The 14,705-nt window shown below is 51.9% G+C and overlaps 1 protein-coding gene across 1 annotated transcript in view; it reads left to right on the top strand.

Moving 5' to 3' along the window:
• AP3B2 (adaptor related protein complex 3 subunit beta 2) overlaps positions 1-14,464 on the top strand; it is a 36,866-nt gene extending 22,402 nt beyond the window's left edge. Inside the window, exons 27-29 of the mRNA XM_063314093.1 lie at positions 1,697-1,794; positions 12,851-12,989; positions 14,040-14,464. Coding sequence (XP_063170163.1) covers positions 1,697-1,794; positions 12,851-12,989; positions 14,040-14,190 — 388 coding nt within the window. The 3' untranslated portion in view covers positions 14,191-14,464. The remainder of the gene's footprint in view (positions 1-1,696; positions 1,795-12,850; positions 12,990-14,039) is intronic.
• Positions 14,465-14,705: the final 241 nt, after the last annotated feature.

Here is a 14,705-nt window from a genome sequence, read left to right as displayed (position 1 = left end):
AGGAAGTTTGTAAGAGGGGGAGAAGGGTAATGACTGACTTCCAGGGTGTCCTCCAGAAGTTTATTGTGATTCTGGAGGTAGCAAACAGCCATCCAGACTTGTAGCCATTGAGGGCCCAGCCCTCCATTAGTTTGTCTAGGCCTGTTTTAAAACCATCTAAATTGATGGCCATCACCACCTCTGATAGCAATGAATCCCACAGTTACAGTCCAAGGAAGGGGTCGCCATCCATTTTGGGGCCAGTGGACACATTTGGGAGCATGGTGAAGATGTTACAGGCACTCTCAAAATGATCGCTATCAAAAGTACTGTATGTCCAGTCACAAAGTGCCTAGTTGATTGACTGATTATATACCATCAAGGTGGTGTTGACTCTTTGTGACTACGTAGATGAAAGATTTTCTCCAGGATAATCTGTTCCAAACCTGATGCTTCAAATCTTCCAATGATGCACCTGTCACTGCTGTAAGTGGGGATGTTCTCCTCTGGCTGGCAGCCACCCAACTTTTATTTTCTAAAAGTATTTATGGGATCTGTGTAATCCCAAACACAAGTCATACCTAAGGCTGATGTTTTGCTTTGAGCATGGAAGCCTCCCATACATGTTTTCCTTTATTAAGAGTCTACAACAATATTGGTTAAGGCAGCCACTTACACAGAAGTTGTTACTCTTGGATGCCACATTGAAAACATCTGAAGCATAAGACTGTTACAAGAGCTCAGCTGCCCTGTTGTGCTGTGCTGTTTTGAACTTGTCAGAATGTCCCATACAGTCATTTTTTCAGCTTTCTCTGCCAGCATTGCATTTCTTTTGTCTTGGCAGCCCAGGGCTCATAGGTTTGTCTTCTGAACACGCTGAGTCACAAACTGAATCATAATAATCGTAGGGTTTTAAACACTGGGAAAACAAAGCATCAATAAAACAGCATTCGTGACTAAGCTCTCCCCATTAAGCTTACTGTCTAAATATTGCTCTCTGTAAAGTAGGCATTTGAAAAGGCTTGAGAAGAAGAACAAATTTAAAATTTAAAATATTATATTTATTGTATTCATATTACAGGGTTTTATAGTTTTATATTTTTATCCATGTTTTATTGTAAACCGCCCAGAGTCCCTTTTGGGAGATGGGCGGTGATAAATTTGATTAATAAATAAAATAAGTAAAATCTGAGCTGGTAAGAGATGGCCTGGGAAAATTAGATCTGACCAAACCCAATGATTGTCTAGAAGCAGATGTGACGATTAAGTGCTGTAGAAAAACCAACAATATACCAATGGAGGTGTCAATTGCAGCCATAACCTTTAGTCTAAGAAAGGTTTCTCTACTGCGGCAACTTCCAGATGTGTAGATTTCAACTCCCAGAATTCTCAGCCAAGGAGGCCATGCTAGTTCATACATCTGCACGTTGCCCAGGTTTTGAAACATTGGCTTAAATAAAACATCCTTACTGGCATTGGGAAAGGGATATGCAAAGAGTTTTCTCTTAAGTTTTCTCTCTTTTTAGAATGCCAACAGTCTGAAAGATTTTTAAGCACGGGGGCGGGAAACCGGCAGAAAGGAAAGGGAAGACACTGCCATTCGAAGAGGCGTTATTGTGGAGTTTTAGAGTAGATACTGGGTGATCTTGCAAGTAATCCCATTTCTCTGGGCACAGTAAATCCTAGCTTACTTTGGCTGCTGTGTTTCTCCCCCTAGCACACACACTCGCCAGTTTTACCTGTCCATCCAGTCACCCGTTGGGGAGCTTATGGCTCCGGTGTTCCTGAGTGAAAATGAATTCAAGAAGGAACAAGGTAAGTGAGTTGGGAGTGGGGGAAACGGGAGAAGGCCAGGATTTCATGAAGATCACATAGGCAGGATCCCAGGCTAGCTTAGAAGAGAGGAACCACCTCCATTGAAGGAGATCCACATGGACTTATCCGTGGCTTTCCCCAGCTGCTTCAGCATCATACAGAGTCTTCCTGTGGGCGGCCCAGCCAGGGCCAGGGGCCAAACCAGCACCTTGAAACGAGGGTGACCCTTTCTCACCACTCTGAAGTTGCTCATTGTTCAAACTCCCACAGGAGAAAATCTCACAGACTGCAGTGCAACTTACCTCTGAATAAACGTGTATATGAGGTAGAGGGATCTGCAGGGGATGGTCAAAAAAGTCAAGATGGTGGCCACAGTGGTGCAGTTGAAGCTCTGCCTGTTTTTTATGTGTTTTGCACACTTTTTGCCATATCCTGCAGACACCCGATAGGATAGGTCCCCTTTCTTTGCTGAGCCCTGTACATCCGTCCTCCAGCTACCTTCTCTTTCTCCTAAGCGACTTGTGAATTTGCTCTGGGCATCACCCTTCCCTGGCCGGTAAAGATGTGGGAGAGAAGCCTCCCTCCCCAGAGGGAGAGTATCCTTCAGGACACCTCACTTTGCGTCCTGTCAGGCTGGCCTTGGCTGTAGGGAGAGCATCCCTGGGCTCTGCTGGCCACTGATGCTAATGGTTGTGCTTTGTTCTTCTTCGCTGCTTTTGCATTTTCCATTTTTTCCGTAGAGCATCTGTTAAGGATGGGCGTGGGTAAGTGCCAGCCACAGATGCTGCGGCTCTCTGCTCCTTCAGCCACCGTGCGAGCCCTGCTTCCCCGGATGGTGTCTCTCCTTCTCCTTCTAGCTGTGCAAACAGTGCTCTTCTTTCCCACCCTCCCTTTCTGGCCCTAAGCACAGGCACCCCTTTGAAAACAGGCCGGCCGAACCCTTTCCCTCTTCCTGGCACTACAGGTAGTCCTCACTTAACAACCATTCATTTAACGATGGTCCAAAGTTATGACGGCCTCAGAAAAAGTGCATTATAACCTGTACTCACACTTACGACTGTTACAAACCATTGCACCATCCCTGCAGTCATGTGATTGCAATTTGGGCACTTGGCAGCGGGCTGATGTTTACAACCAGTTGCAGCTTCTTGAGGTCACATGATTGCAATTTGCAACCTTTTTTTGCCGGTTGCTGGCAAAAAATGTCCATTGGGGAAGCTGGATTCGTTTAACTACCTGTGATTTGCTTAATGACCATCATAAAAATGGTCGTAAAATCGGGTCCAGTCACATGGTGACTCACTTAATGACCGCATTGCTTGACAACCAGTTTCCCATCACTTAACAACCGCATCGCTTGACAACCAGTTTCCCAGTCCCTCTTGTGGTTGTTAAGTGCGGACTACCTGAAGTACAGCTTTGGTCACGGACACCTTTTCTCTCTCTTGCTGTAGGCCTGAGCCCTTCCCTTCGCTTCTACTGCCCTCCCAATTAAAGATCAATACAAGGTGGAGCTTTAGCTCATGGAGGTGAAACCAGTGGAAGGAAGGTTGCACCTGATTCCTCCTTCCCAATCTGGCTGCAGGTGTCAGTCCTCCCAGACAGAGCAGACAGGAAACAGGACCAGATGAGCTAATTCTACTTTATTGTAAAGCTACATTGACAGAACCTTGCAAGTCTGAAAGTACAATTCTCCCGCCGTGTCCTTTACAGCCCAAGAAACTAAGGAGGGTCCCTCCTGAGCCTCTTGCTCCTCCTGCTATGCAGCTGCGGGCTCAGCTCCCTCTTATCTGACTGTTCCCCAGGCAGCATCTCTTCACCCGGTCTCCCAAGGTCATTCCCACATACCATTACATCAGGCTCAGTTGAGAAGTCCAAAAAATTGGCCCTTCCAAGTGAGGGCCAGTTCAGACTCCAGTAGCAGTGGGACAGCCGAGGGAGGATCTGTACCTTTGCAGCGAGCTGTTGTGCTGTTGCGCGAGGCACAAATGGGAACCTGGAGGAGGAAGAATATTTTAGCGTGGATGCCAAGACGCTTTCCTGGCTGCTCTGTTGTGCTTTGGCAGCTGCAATGTTATTTTCTGCTGGGAATTCAATCTGGTTGGGCCAAGTAGCAAGAGAGCTGTAAAAGAGCTGGTAAAAGCTTCCCCGTTATAGCAGATGTATAGAGAAACAGCAGAGCAGCAGGGGGTTGCTTCATGCCTTGCATATTGTCAGGGTTCAGTTAATAGACCGGGAGGACCACCACTCTGCCTGAATGAGCTAGAAGCCAGTCTGGGGGTACACACTGTGGGGGAGAGGGGGTTCCGGAGCACAAGGATCAGGGTCCTTACAAAGAAAGGCCCAGTAAAAACAACACAAAACTGAGCTTCAGCTTGGCCTTTCCTCCAGAGCTAGTTAAGTGAAGAAGGACTGGCCCTTCTGTTGGTCACACCGAATGGGGAAGCCAGTATTGTGGCCTAGGAGACACCTGAAGCACAGACAGAGCCTTCCTGCCCCAGGGTTGCAGTGGAAAAATTGCATTGGTAAAGTAGGAAGTATTTGAGGCCCTGGATCTGGAGGGAAAAGTGTCTTCTGCAGATCAATGTTGGAATGCCCTTATCTTTGGCAGAGGGGAGCTCCCGCTGGTCTTTGTCTGAATGATGGAACAGACGTTGGTTGAAATTTCTCTTTCTGGCCAAGCAAGGAAATGAATGTCTTAACATTCCCAGCTGGAGTTTGTTGATATCTACTAGGACGTACACTGTCCAAGTGATCATGGAGCAAAGTCCTCTGTTGCCCTGTGTTAGAACATCAAGCTTCACTGAAGGGTTTGATATTTGGAGCTTGGGAAAGGTCACACAGACGTAGTTCACCCAGCATACTAGGCCCTGATATGGTTGCTTTGTTTTGGGATTAACATGTTGTCTGAACCCAGCCAGTTCTGATTTATCAATGTGTCATGGCCTAGTGGGCTGTGTGGATCTGGTCTAAGGGTTCTAGCATGGCTTTCCCTTAAGTTCCCTCTGCCTACCTCTGCATGGATTTTATACCCTGCTTCTCACCTGCAAGCAAAGGCAGGCAGATTTCCTTGGAGGCAGATGGGAGGTGGGCTTTGAGCCTCTTGCTGTACATCCATCCCTTTTGGTCTTCCGGCCTCCCGTGTCTTGGACAGATTCCTTGACATTCCCTGGGCTGCTATTTCAACACCAGTCTTTCTGCATGCCCCAGCGAAGCAGTTCTCAGCATGAGTGCTTCTACTCTTCAGACCCCAACTTTTCCAGTTCACTGATCAGCACTCTGGTTTCTGCAAAGGTGGCCCCAGTAATTAACCCTGAACCTACTTTCTCAAGATGGCCAGTCCTGTGGCCAATAAAAATATTAATTCTGGAAGTGGGGGTTGAGATTAAAAAGTTCCTGGCTTATGAGGGTCTCCACTTAGTAAGAGTTGAAAATGCAGGAACTCTCCAGTAAATGCAATACATTCTTGTACTCAATGGGAGTTTGCCTGTACAGAAATTCTTTTGATTTGCATTGGCTCCACTTCACTTTGGAGAGCCTTAATCGGTATCTTTCGCTTAGCTAAACCACAGAGAAGCACCATTTTGGATTCTGTATATAACACAGCAAGGAGTAAGCCAGAATTGTTTGTTTTCTAGACTTACATCCGTCTTCCCTTCAGAAGCTTAAGAGAGGTTGATGTGGTTCCAATAATGACAGCCTTGTGAGAAAGGTTGGACTGAAAGAGAGTGATTGACCCAAAGTGAGCTTTCATAGCTAAGGGTGGATTTCAACCTAGGTCTCCCCAGTCCTAGTTTGACATAGAAACAAGATGGTATCCATTTTGAAATACAACAATCCATGGAGGGGGTTGAAGCAGAAGAGGCTGCATTTCTGGGATTGCTTCACAGCTCCCAGCAGTAGAAGAAAAATGTCTAAGGTCATCCTTCCATGATATCCACTGTCCCTTGGGAATGATAGCTCTTATAAATCTGCTGTGATTTTCTTTGAGGGATGGGCAAGACATCTTTGGAAAAGCATTGCCCTGAAAAATCTGAATGACTGATAAAATATTGTTCCAAATCACAGGAATCAATTGCCTTTCCATGGATGCAGGAACTGAGAGAGATAAGTAGGGAAGCAAATTATCTTTAAATCTTTAATGTTGTCCTTTCACAGTAGGAGTGAGAAGAAGCTACACCTCAAAGGGGCATAGAAAACATTTTGTCAGGAAATGTTTCAGCTTGCAACAGAGTAGTTAGGACATTCCCAAAGCAGTCTGACTGAAGCAGTCCATTTTGAAATTGTAGTTTCTCTGGAACCCTTGGAATGGCTGTTCCAGAGTGAGAACATTTTTGACGGAAGGTTTTGCACCCTCCAACTTCCTAGTTGGGTTTTCCCATTCTGGAATGATACCATATGTCATGAGTGCCGTTGAGCTAAAGTCATCAGCGCAATGGCACACATGACAATGACAAGGAAATAGGTGAAGGGGTACAAGATAAGTAGCCATCAACCCACAACGACTAACGGCCAACAAACAATAGCTAAACGGATCACGGAGCCACCCAAGCCATCAGCGGCAATACAACGGGGATCGCCCAGCTGAAAGCAATCAGCAGAGGAATGGGAAACCTGATGATGGGCGATCCCGGAAACCCTCACCCACCGGCAGGGCAACGTATTGGACAAAGGGGGGTGACGTGACCGTGAGCGAAGGGGCGCGGACCGGCGCGGGGTATTTAAACCCCGCACCGGCGCGCTCCTGTCACTCTCAGCTTTTTTCTACCGACGCTGTACCTGCCCTGCAAATAAACCAGAGCCTGATCCACGAACCAGTGTCTGAGTGTTATTCAGAGGTAGGCAGCGCATGACATAAAGCTGAGAGTCATAAACTCAGCCTCGCCGAGCCCCACCGGACGACAACGAGCCGCGGGAGGAGTAGACGGCGAGAAGACCAGCAAGATGAGGCCGGAGCGGCGCGGGCAAGGAGGGCGAGCCGTGCGGCAAGAGACAGAGGAGGACCGACCAAGGCCAGAGGCAACGCGGACTCCCGGAGCCATGGACGCCCACCCCACCCGACCCGAGCCTCAGCTCCAACCCCAAGGGGAGATGGCGACGGAGGCAACCCGACCGCGGGAGGGAGCAGCATGACTTCCGAAACCAGCGGAGGACCCCGCGCCCCACATCGCACCCCAGCAACGGGCGTGGAGCGACAGCCCCACGGCGGTCAACACGGAGGAGGACGACGGAGACACCCATCAGACGGCGGAGGAAGCGGACCCGCGGCAGAGGGACGATGAACCCCGCCGGCAACCCACCCCCGAGGACGCGCCAACGGAACCGGCCCCAGCGGCGGCGCGGGCTGTGGACGAGGAGGCACGAGCTGAACTCGCGGCCATGCGGGCTCAACTGACGGAACTCCGGACCATGCTCCAGGCGCTTATGCCCCCCGCGCCACCCAACGACGTCCCCGCGCAAGCCCACACCCCGAGCGAAGCACCGAACCCACACGGGCCAGCGGAGGGTCAGCAGACGGCACAGGCGGCCGACACCACACCCCGGGAAGCGAGAGGCGGGGCCGCACAAAACGCCCGGACCCCAAAGGACTTCCCCATCTTCTTCGATGGGACCCCCACAAAACTCTCGTTTTTCGTGACCAACGCTAGGGAGTTCATGGGGAGGCACGGACACTCCTATGACTCCGAGGCCGACAAGATCGCCGCCGTGGCGATCAAACTCCAAGACAGGGCGGCGGACTGGTACGTCCAACTGTACGAGTCCAGCTCTCCCGCCCTCACCACCTTCCCTGCTTTCATCAATGAGATGAAAAACTACTTCGAAGACCCCCTAGCCAAAGTAAGGGCGAAAAGCGCACTCCAAAGACTTAAACAGGGCACACGCACGGTCCCTGACTACGCCCTGGAGTTCAAAGCCCTCGCGGGGAAGGTCAGCGACTGGTCCGAGACCACCCTGCTGGAAATGTTCAAAAGGGGGCTCAACCGCGACGTTCTCCAATGGGCCCTCTACCGCGCCGACCCAGAAACGTTACACGGGTGGATCCACCTCGCGGGGAAAGCCGAACATGCGCACCGCACCTTCCTCATGACAACCACGGAAGACACAAACTATGCCGGGAAAAAGGTACCCGCACCACACGGGGGGATGGCCGGCCCCATATACCCAAAAAAGAAGTTCAACCGGGAGCCCTGCGGGAGGTGTGGCAAATTAGGGCACAAGACAGCGGATTGCTTCGCCAACCGACCGCCGACCAGCGCGCCCAAACCTACTCCGGAAATTAGCCCCAAACCACCCAACCCGGGGCCGCGCCCTCACCGCCGAATGACCGTGGCCACAGCGACACCAGAAGAGGGCTGGGACGCTTACTGGGGGGAAGAGGACAATACAGACCCCGACCAGCCGGCGGGAAATGCTCCCCGCTTGCCCTGAGACGCGTGGCGAGGCAGGCGGTGGGACAGCAACGCGGACCACCTCAACGAAACGACGAAAGCCCCGTAATATTGGCAGCAATTCAACTCTCTGCCGGCAACGGAGCCACCACGGCCGCGGCACTAGTGGACTCGGGGTGCTCAAAAAACCTCATCCACCCCGACCTAGTCGCCAAACTCGACCTCCGCTGCTTCCCCCTCCCCACGCCGCTGGCATTCCACCAGCTGGACGGCTCTACAGCGGGAGGGAAACCAGCCACGCTACAAACCGAGCCGGTCACCCTGCAAATGGGCACTCACACCGAGCGCACATCGTTCGTAGTCACGCACATCGGACGGCCCATTGCAGTCCTGGGGATGCCATGGCTCGCGACAAACAACCCGCGGATCAACTGGGAGACCCGCACCTTCACATTCGGCGACGGCGAGTATCGAGCACCAGTTCCAGCGGGCAGAAGCAACCCCACGGTAGGACGAGCGGAGGCGACCACACAAGACGACGCCGCTACCACAGCAGACCTACCAGAACAATACGCCGACTTCTCCGAGGTCTTCGGAGAGGCAGAAGCTGACCAACTACCCCCCCACCGCAAGACGGATTGCCGGATCGACCTACTGCCCGACGTCCCCTTACCTAGACCAAAGATCTATTCGATGACCCCGAAGGAGATGGCAACCCTCCGGGAGTTCATCGATAAAAACCTAGACAGGGGATTCATAGAGCCAGCATGCTCACCGGTCGGAGCCCCCGTCTTATTCCGGGAGAAGAAAGACGGGACCCTACGGCTCTGCACCGACTACCGGGGCCTAAACGTGGCTTCCCTGTCCAACAAATACCCCTTACCCCTGGTGAAGGACATGCTCGCCCACCTGTCCACGGGCAAAGTCTTTTCCAAATTGGACCTTCGCGAGGCGTACTATCGCATCCGAATCAGGGAGGGGGACGAATGGAAGACGGCGTTTAACTGCCCCCTAGGCGCTTTCCAGTACAAGGTACTGCCCTTCGGACTCGCGGGGGCCCCTGGGGTGTTCATGCAGCTCATCAATGAGGTACTGCATGAACATCTGTTTAAAGGGGTCCTGGTCTACATCGACGACGTCCTTATTTACACAAAAACGCACGAGGAACATGTAACCCTCGTGAGGCAAGTCCTCGACAAGCTCAGAAGGGCGCAGCTCTATGCAAAGCCTACAAAGTGCGAGTTTCACAAAGAGCGCCTAGACTATCTGGGGTACCGAATCTCCGGGGACGGCATCGAAATGGACCCCGCAAAAGTCGAAGCGGTGCTAAACTGGGAGCGGCCCCGCAACAGACGGCAACTACAGAGCTTCCTCGGATTCGCGAATTTCTACAGGTCATTCGCCCGGGGGTTCGCTGAGATAGCCCTCCCCTTAACGGACCTCCTCAAAACCAAAGGGGTGGGGGACACCCGACGCGCCAAGAACCCAGGCACAGTGCTGAATTGGACTCCCGCGTGCCAGACCGCATTCGACAAGCTGAAAGCGCTGTTCACTACGGAGCCAATCCTCGCGCACCCGGACCCAGAACGGCCGTTCGTGGTCCAAGCCGACGCCTCAGACTTCTCCCTGGGAGCCATCCTGCTACAGAAAGACCCCACGGGACTCCTGAAACCATGCGCCTACCTGTCAAGGAAGTTCTCCGAGACAGAGAGGCGATGGCACGTCTGGGAGAAAGAAGCCTTCACGGTGAAATCGGCACTAGAGACATGGCGACACCTACTCGAGGGAGCCACCCAACCATTCGAGGTCTGGACTGACCACCGGAACCTCGAGGCCCTACGAACGCCTAGACGCCTTAGCCCAAAACAGGTCCGATGGGCCCAATTCTTCAGCCGCTTTGATTTCCAGCTGAAGTTCATGCCGGGCAAGAAGAACTTCCTGGCCGACGCCCTCTCCCGACTGCCCCAAGACGAAGAGCCCGCCCCAGACACCATTGGGACGGTCCTATCCGCCTCGCAACTGGGGATGGCCGTGACCACCCGAAGCGGCGCACGGAGGCAGCTCGACTCTACGGCGCAGCCGACGGCGGGACAACCGGCGACGGAAAGAAGCCAACCGCAACTACCAGGGGGAATGCGCACGGACCTCGCCGCCGCCCTCAAAACCGACCCCTGGTTCCTGGCAAACCCCGACAAGGTAACGATGGCACAAGACCTGGCATGGGGGGAAGGCAGAATCTACGTCCTGGACTCGCAACGCCAGGCGATCTTGCATAGGTCACACGACGCCAAGCAAGCGGGACACTTTGGGTTCCTCAAGACCCTACACCTAACACGGCGTCAATTCTGGTGGCCCGCGCTCAGGCGAGACGTAAAAACCTACGTGGCGTCCTGCCCAACGTGCGCTAGGGCCAAACGGGCACCAGGCAAACCCGCGGGGCTATTGCAACGGGTGGCAGAACCCTCCCGCCCATGGGAGGAAATCTCTATGGATTTTATAGTGGACCTCCCACCCAGCCAGAAGAAAACGGCCATTTGGGTGGTGAAGGACTACTTCTCAAAGCAGGCCCACTTCATCCCCTGCACGTCGGTCCCATCCTCACAACAGCTAGCCAAACTCTTCCTCATCCACGTGTACAGGCTACACGGATGTCCCGCACGTGTGGTGACCGACAGGGGCACACAGTTCACCTCCAAATTCTGGCGGGCCTTCCTGAAGCTGACGGGGACCCAACAGGCCCTATCTACGGCTTGGCACCCTCAGACGGACGGAGCCACTGAGGTTCTTAATGCCACCTTAGAGCAATTTATACGATCATATACTAACTACCACCAAGACGACTGGGCTGAACTGCTCCCGTTCGCCGAAGTCGCATACAACAACGCCGTCCACACGAGCACGGGGAAAACTCCGTTCGAAGTAGTCTCGGGGCGCGACTTCGTCCCCATACCGGAGCTACCTCAACCCCCGGAACCCCAGGTGGACGCTAGCGACTGGGGACGGAAGATCGCGGAAGCATGGCCAGTAATCACGGCGGCGCTGAAGGATGCACAGGCTGCCTACAAAGAGCAGGCCGACAAGCACCGGCGCCAACAACCGACGTTCCAGGCGGGGGATATGGCCTATCTATCCACCAAGTTCCTAAAGTCAACCCAACCCTCGAAAAAACTGGGGCCTAAGTACATCGGGCCGTTCCGAGTCACGCAAATAGTGAACCCGGTAGCAATACGCTTGGACCTGCCACACAACCTCCGGAGACTCCACCCGGTGTTCCACACCAGCCTCCTGAAACCGGCAACCACCTCCCGATGGCACCCAAGCACGCCACAGCCCGCACCGGTGATGATCGACGGGCAACACCACTTTGAGATAAGGGACATCCTCGACTCCCGCAAGCAACGAGGAACTCTACACTATCTGGTCAGGTGGAAACACTTCCCCCACCCGGAATGGGTGGCGGCGCACAACGTTAACGCGCCTGACCTGACCAGAACATTTCACCGGGCATACCCCGACAAACCGCAACCAAGGTCAGCAAAACCAAACCCCCCCCCCGCAGGCCCCCCCCGCCTCCCGTGCCCCAAGGGAAAGGGCCCCCCCCCAAGCCCGCGACTTGGGTGGACCTTCCCCCCCCCGGGACTCACTCCCCCCGCCCCGGGCCCACGGGGTGGTGACAAACGTTCGCCAGCACCCTCCCCCCGCCCCCCGGCCGCGGGGGAGTGGCAAGCAAGTCAACAGGGCAACCTGGGGGCAACGCCCAGGAGACACAACAAAGGCGACGCACTTTAAATAAGAAAAAGAAGGGCCCTACCTGGAGCTGAGAAGCACCCGACCAGCCACGCCTCTCTCCTCGCCGAACTGAGCCAAACAAACAGGGTGTGGCTGGAGCATGCGCACGCCAGGTCAGGACCCGAGCATGCGCACCACGGACACACCCTGGGAAGGCACGTGGTAGAGGGAGGAGCAAAGGGAGGGGCGACAACTACTCCGGCGGGAACTTTGGAAAAAAAAAAAAAAAAAGTGGCGTTTTGACAGCTCCACGGGGAAAACCCAGAAAACCGGGGGAGAACACTATTCGAAAAGGGGGCAGTATGTCATGAGTGCCGTTGAGCTAAAGTCATCAGCGCAATGGCACACATGACAATGACAAGGAAATAGGTGAAGGGGTACAAGATAAGTAGCCATCAACCCACAACGACTAACGGCCAACAAACAATAGCTAAACGGATCACGGAGCCACCCAAGCCATCAGCGGCAATACAACGGGGATCGCCCAGCTGAAAGCAATCAGCAGAGGAATGGGAAACCTGATGATGGGCGATCCCGGAAACCCTCACCCACCGGCAGGGCAACGTATTGGACAAAGGGGGGTGACGTGACCGTGAGCGAAGGGGCGCGGACCGGCGCGGGGTATTTAAACCCCGCACCGGCGCGCTCCTGTCACTCTCAGCTTTTTTCTACCGACGCTGTACCTGCCCTGCAAATAAACCAGAGCCTGATCCACGAACCAGTGTCTGAGTGTTATTCAGAGGTAGGCAGCGCATGACACCATAATGGAGTTGCCCCTTCTTCATTACATTTTTCTCCTAAGTCCTGCTCTCATTTTCGCATGAGATTTTTTATCTTTGCCTGGATTGTTACTGTTTTTTTCCTTTTCTAATTCCCAGGGAAGCTAACGGGGATGAGTGAAATCACCGAGAAGCTGACTCTACCAGACACATGCCAGAGCGACCATGTGATTGTGCAAAAAGTTACAGCTGCTGCTAACGTTAGCCGTGTGCCCTGTGGTTCGGACAAAGAATACAGGTGAAGAAATGGTTGCTTTGCAGCAAGAGCATGATAGCCTCTGTTTTTCTGAGTCCTGGCCTTCTTCCTTGGATCCTCTCCTGGAAGGAGAGATTCCTTGGATTCACTGCAGATCCTCTCTTTGGAAGTAAATCTGGACATCTCACTATTTGGCTAATGGTTTTGAGCTAAAGTAGTATTTAACTTGGTACTTCCCAACTTTCAGAACTCCCAACTGGCATCCTGGGAGCTGTAGTCCCAGCATATCCAGAGATCAAGTTGGGAATCCTACTTGATAAATATCACCTAATGCATCTAAGTGCTCCCTTGTAATTTCCAGATGTGTTGGAACAAAGGAAGTGGAGGGCACACAACAGCTACATAGAGCCAGCACTCATTTTAATGCCACACTCTGGTTAGGGTTAGGCCAGGTAAATTGTCCAATTTGAGCTCTTCTATGTCAAGGGTGTTATGCAAACATTTTCAGTCCAGGAGCTACCCCTGATCTTTGACATGCCAGGAGCTGCATTCTAAAAAAGTAGATAGGGTCGTAATTTAAATACATTCAAATTGATTTAAGAGAATTTAAATATCCTTGTAAGTTAAAATGACATGAATATAGTTAATAGGCTTATTCCCCCTGGATTTAATGATGCTTCTTTTGGGCTGTGATTTCTGTATCTTTGCCCTAAAGGTACATTTTCATTCTCCTATTGAACCAAGAGTTTCAAGAGTTTTAAAGTGACCTTAAGAGTTGAAATATCCTGGAGTGTTTTATACCTAAATGGCACAGTTCCTTGAAGAGAATACGCAAAGTGTGTCTATTTATTTCTTTGGGTCATATGACAAGCTTTCTGGACTTAGAGCACTTCTGACCTCGCTTGGAAACACAATTTCCCTTCTCCAACCATCTTCTGCCTTTTTACTCTTGCTGGTTCCTACCTTGGAGATTATAGGAGTTCAAGTCTCAACACGTCCAGAAGGCTATTGATTAGGGAAAGTTATTCCAATACTTGTTGCCACTCTTAGCTTTTTTTTTTGGTGTTTCTCTTGGTGCTTCCCCCTGGACAGGTTTGCTGCTAAAACAGTGAGCAGTGGATGTCTCATTCTGATCACACTGGAGAAGAAGTCGGACAGCTTGGCCCAGCTTACCATCAACAGTGAGAAGATGTTGATTGGTACCATGTTGGTGAAAGACATCATTCACTCCTTGACACAGTAGTGACCAAGGTGCATCAGATTCCATCTCTCATCTCCCAGGATTACCAGTCATCTTAGCCAAGGTTTCTGTTGGTTAGTTATAGTCCATATGGAAAGCAATGTTTGGAAGAGGATGAAGCACTGTGTGTGTGTGTGTGTGTGTGTGTTTAGAACACAGGGAAGATTCCTGTGACTCTACTGCCCTTGTTGTGTACTGTCTTCCCCCCCTCCACTTTTCTGTTCTACAGCTCTATTTATTATGAACAGAGATGGTTCAATAAAATTGCTTCTTGGAATTGGCTTCTGTTTACTGGCTCTTTGGGGTGGTAGCAAAAATTATTTAGGAGGACAGGATTTAAGCCAGCCTTTTCTTCCACGGTTCACCCACCTGACTGCTCTTCGGTGGGCAGGCAGGTTCATGCAAGTGCTGCCTTTTTTGCCAGAACTAACACACTGAAAAAGGAATACTTGGTGGGTGTATATTTAGAGAGACTTGTCTGCCCAGATCTACGTATTGCTACTCCATGTTCTCACCAC

This window comes from Candoia aspera, chromosome 13, assembly GCF_035149785.1.
Source record: "Candoia aspera isolate rCanAsp1 chromosome 13, rCanAsp1.hap2, whole genome shotgun sequence".
Classification (NCBI taxonomy): Eukaryota; Metazoa; Chordata; class Lepidosauria; order Squamata; family Boidae; genus Candoia; species Candoia aspera.
This window is presented reverse-complemented; position numbering and strand designations above follow the sequence as displayed.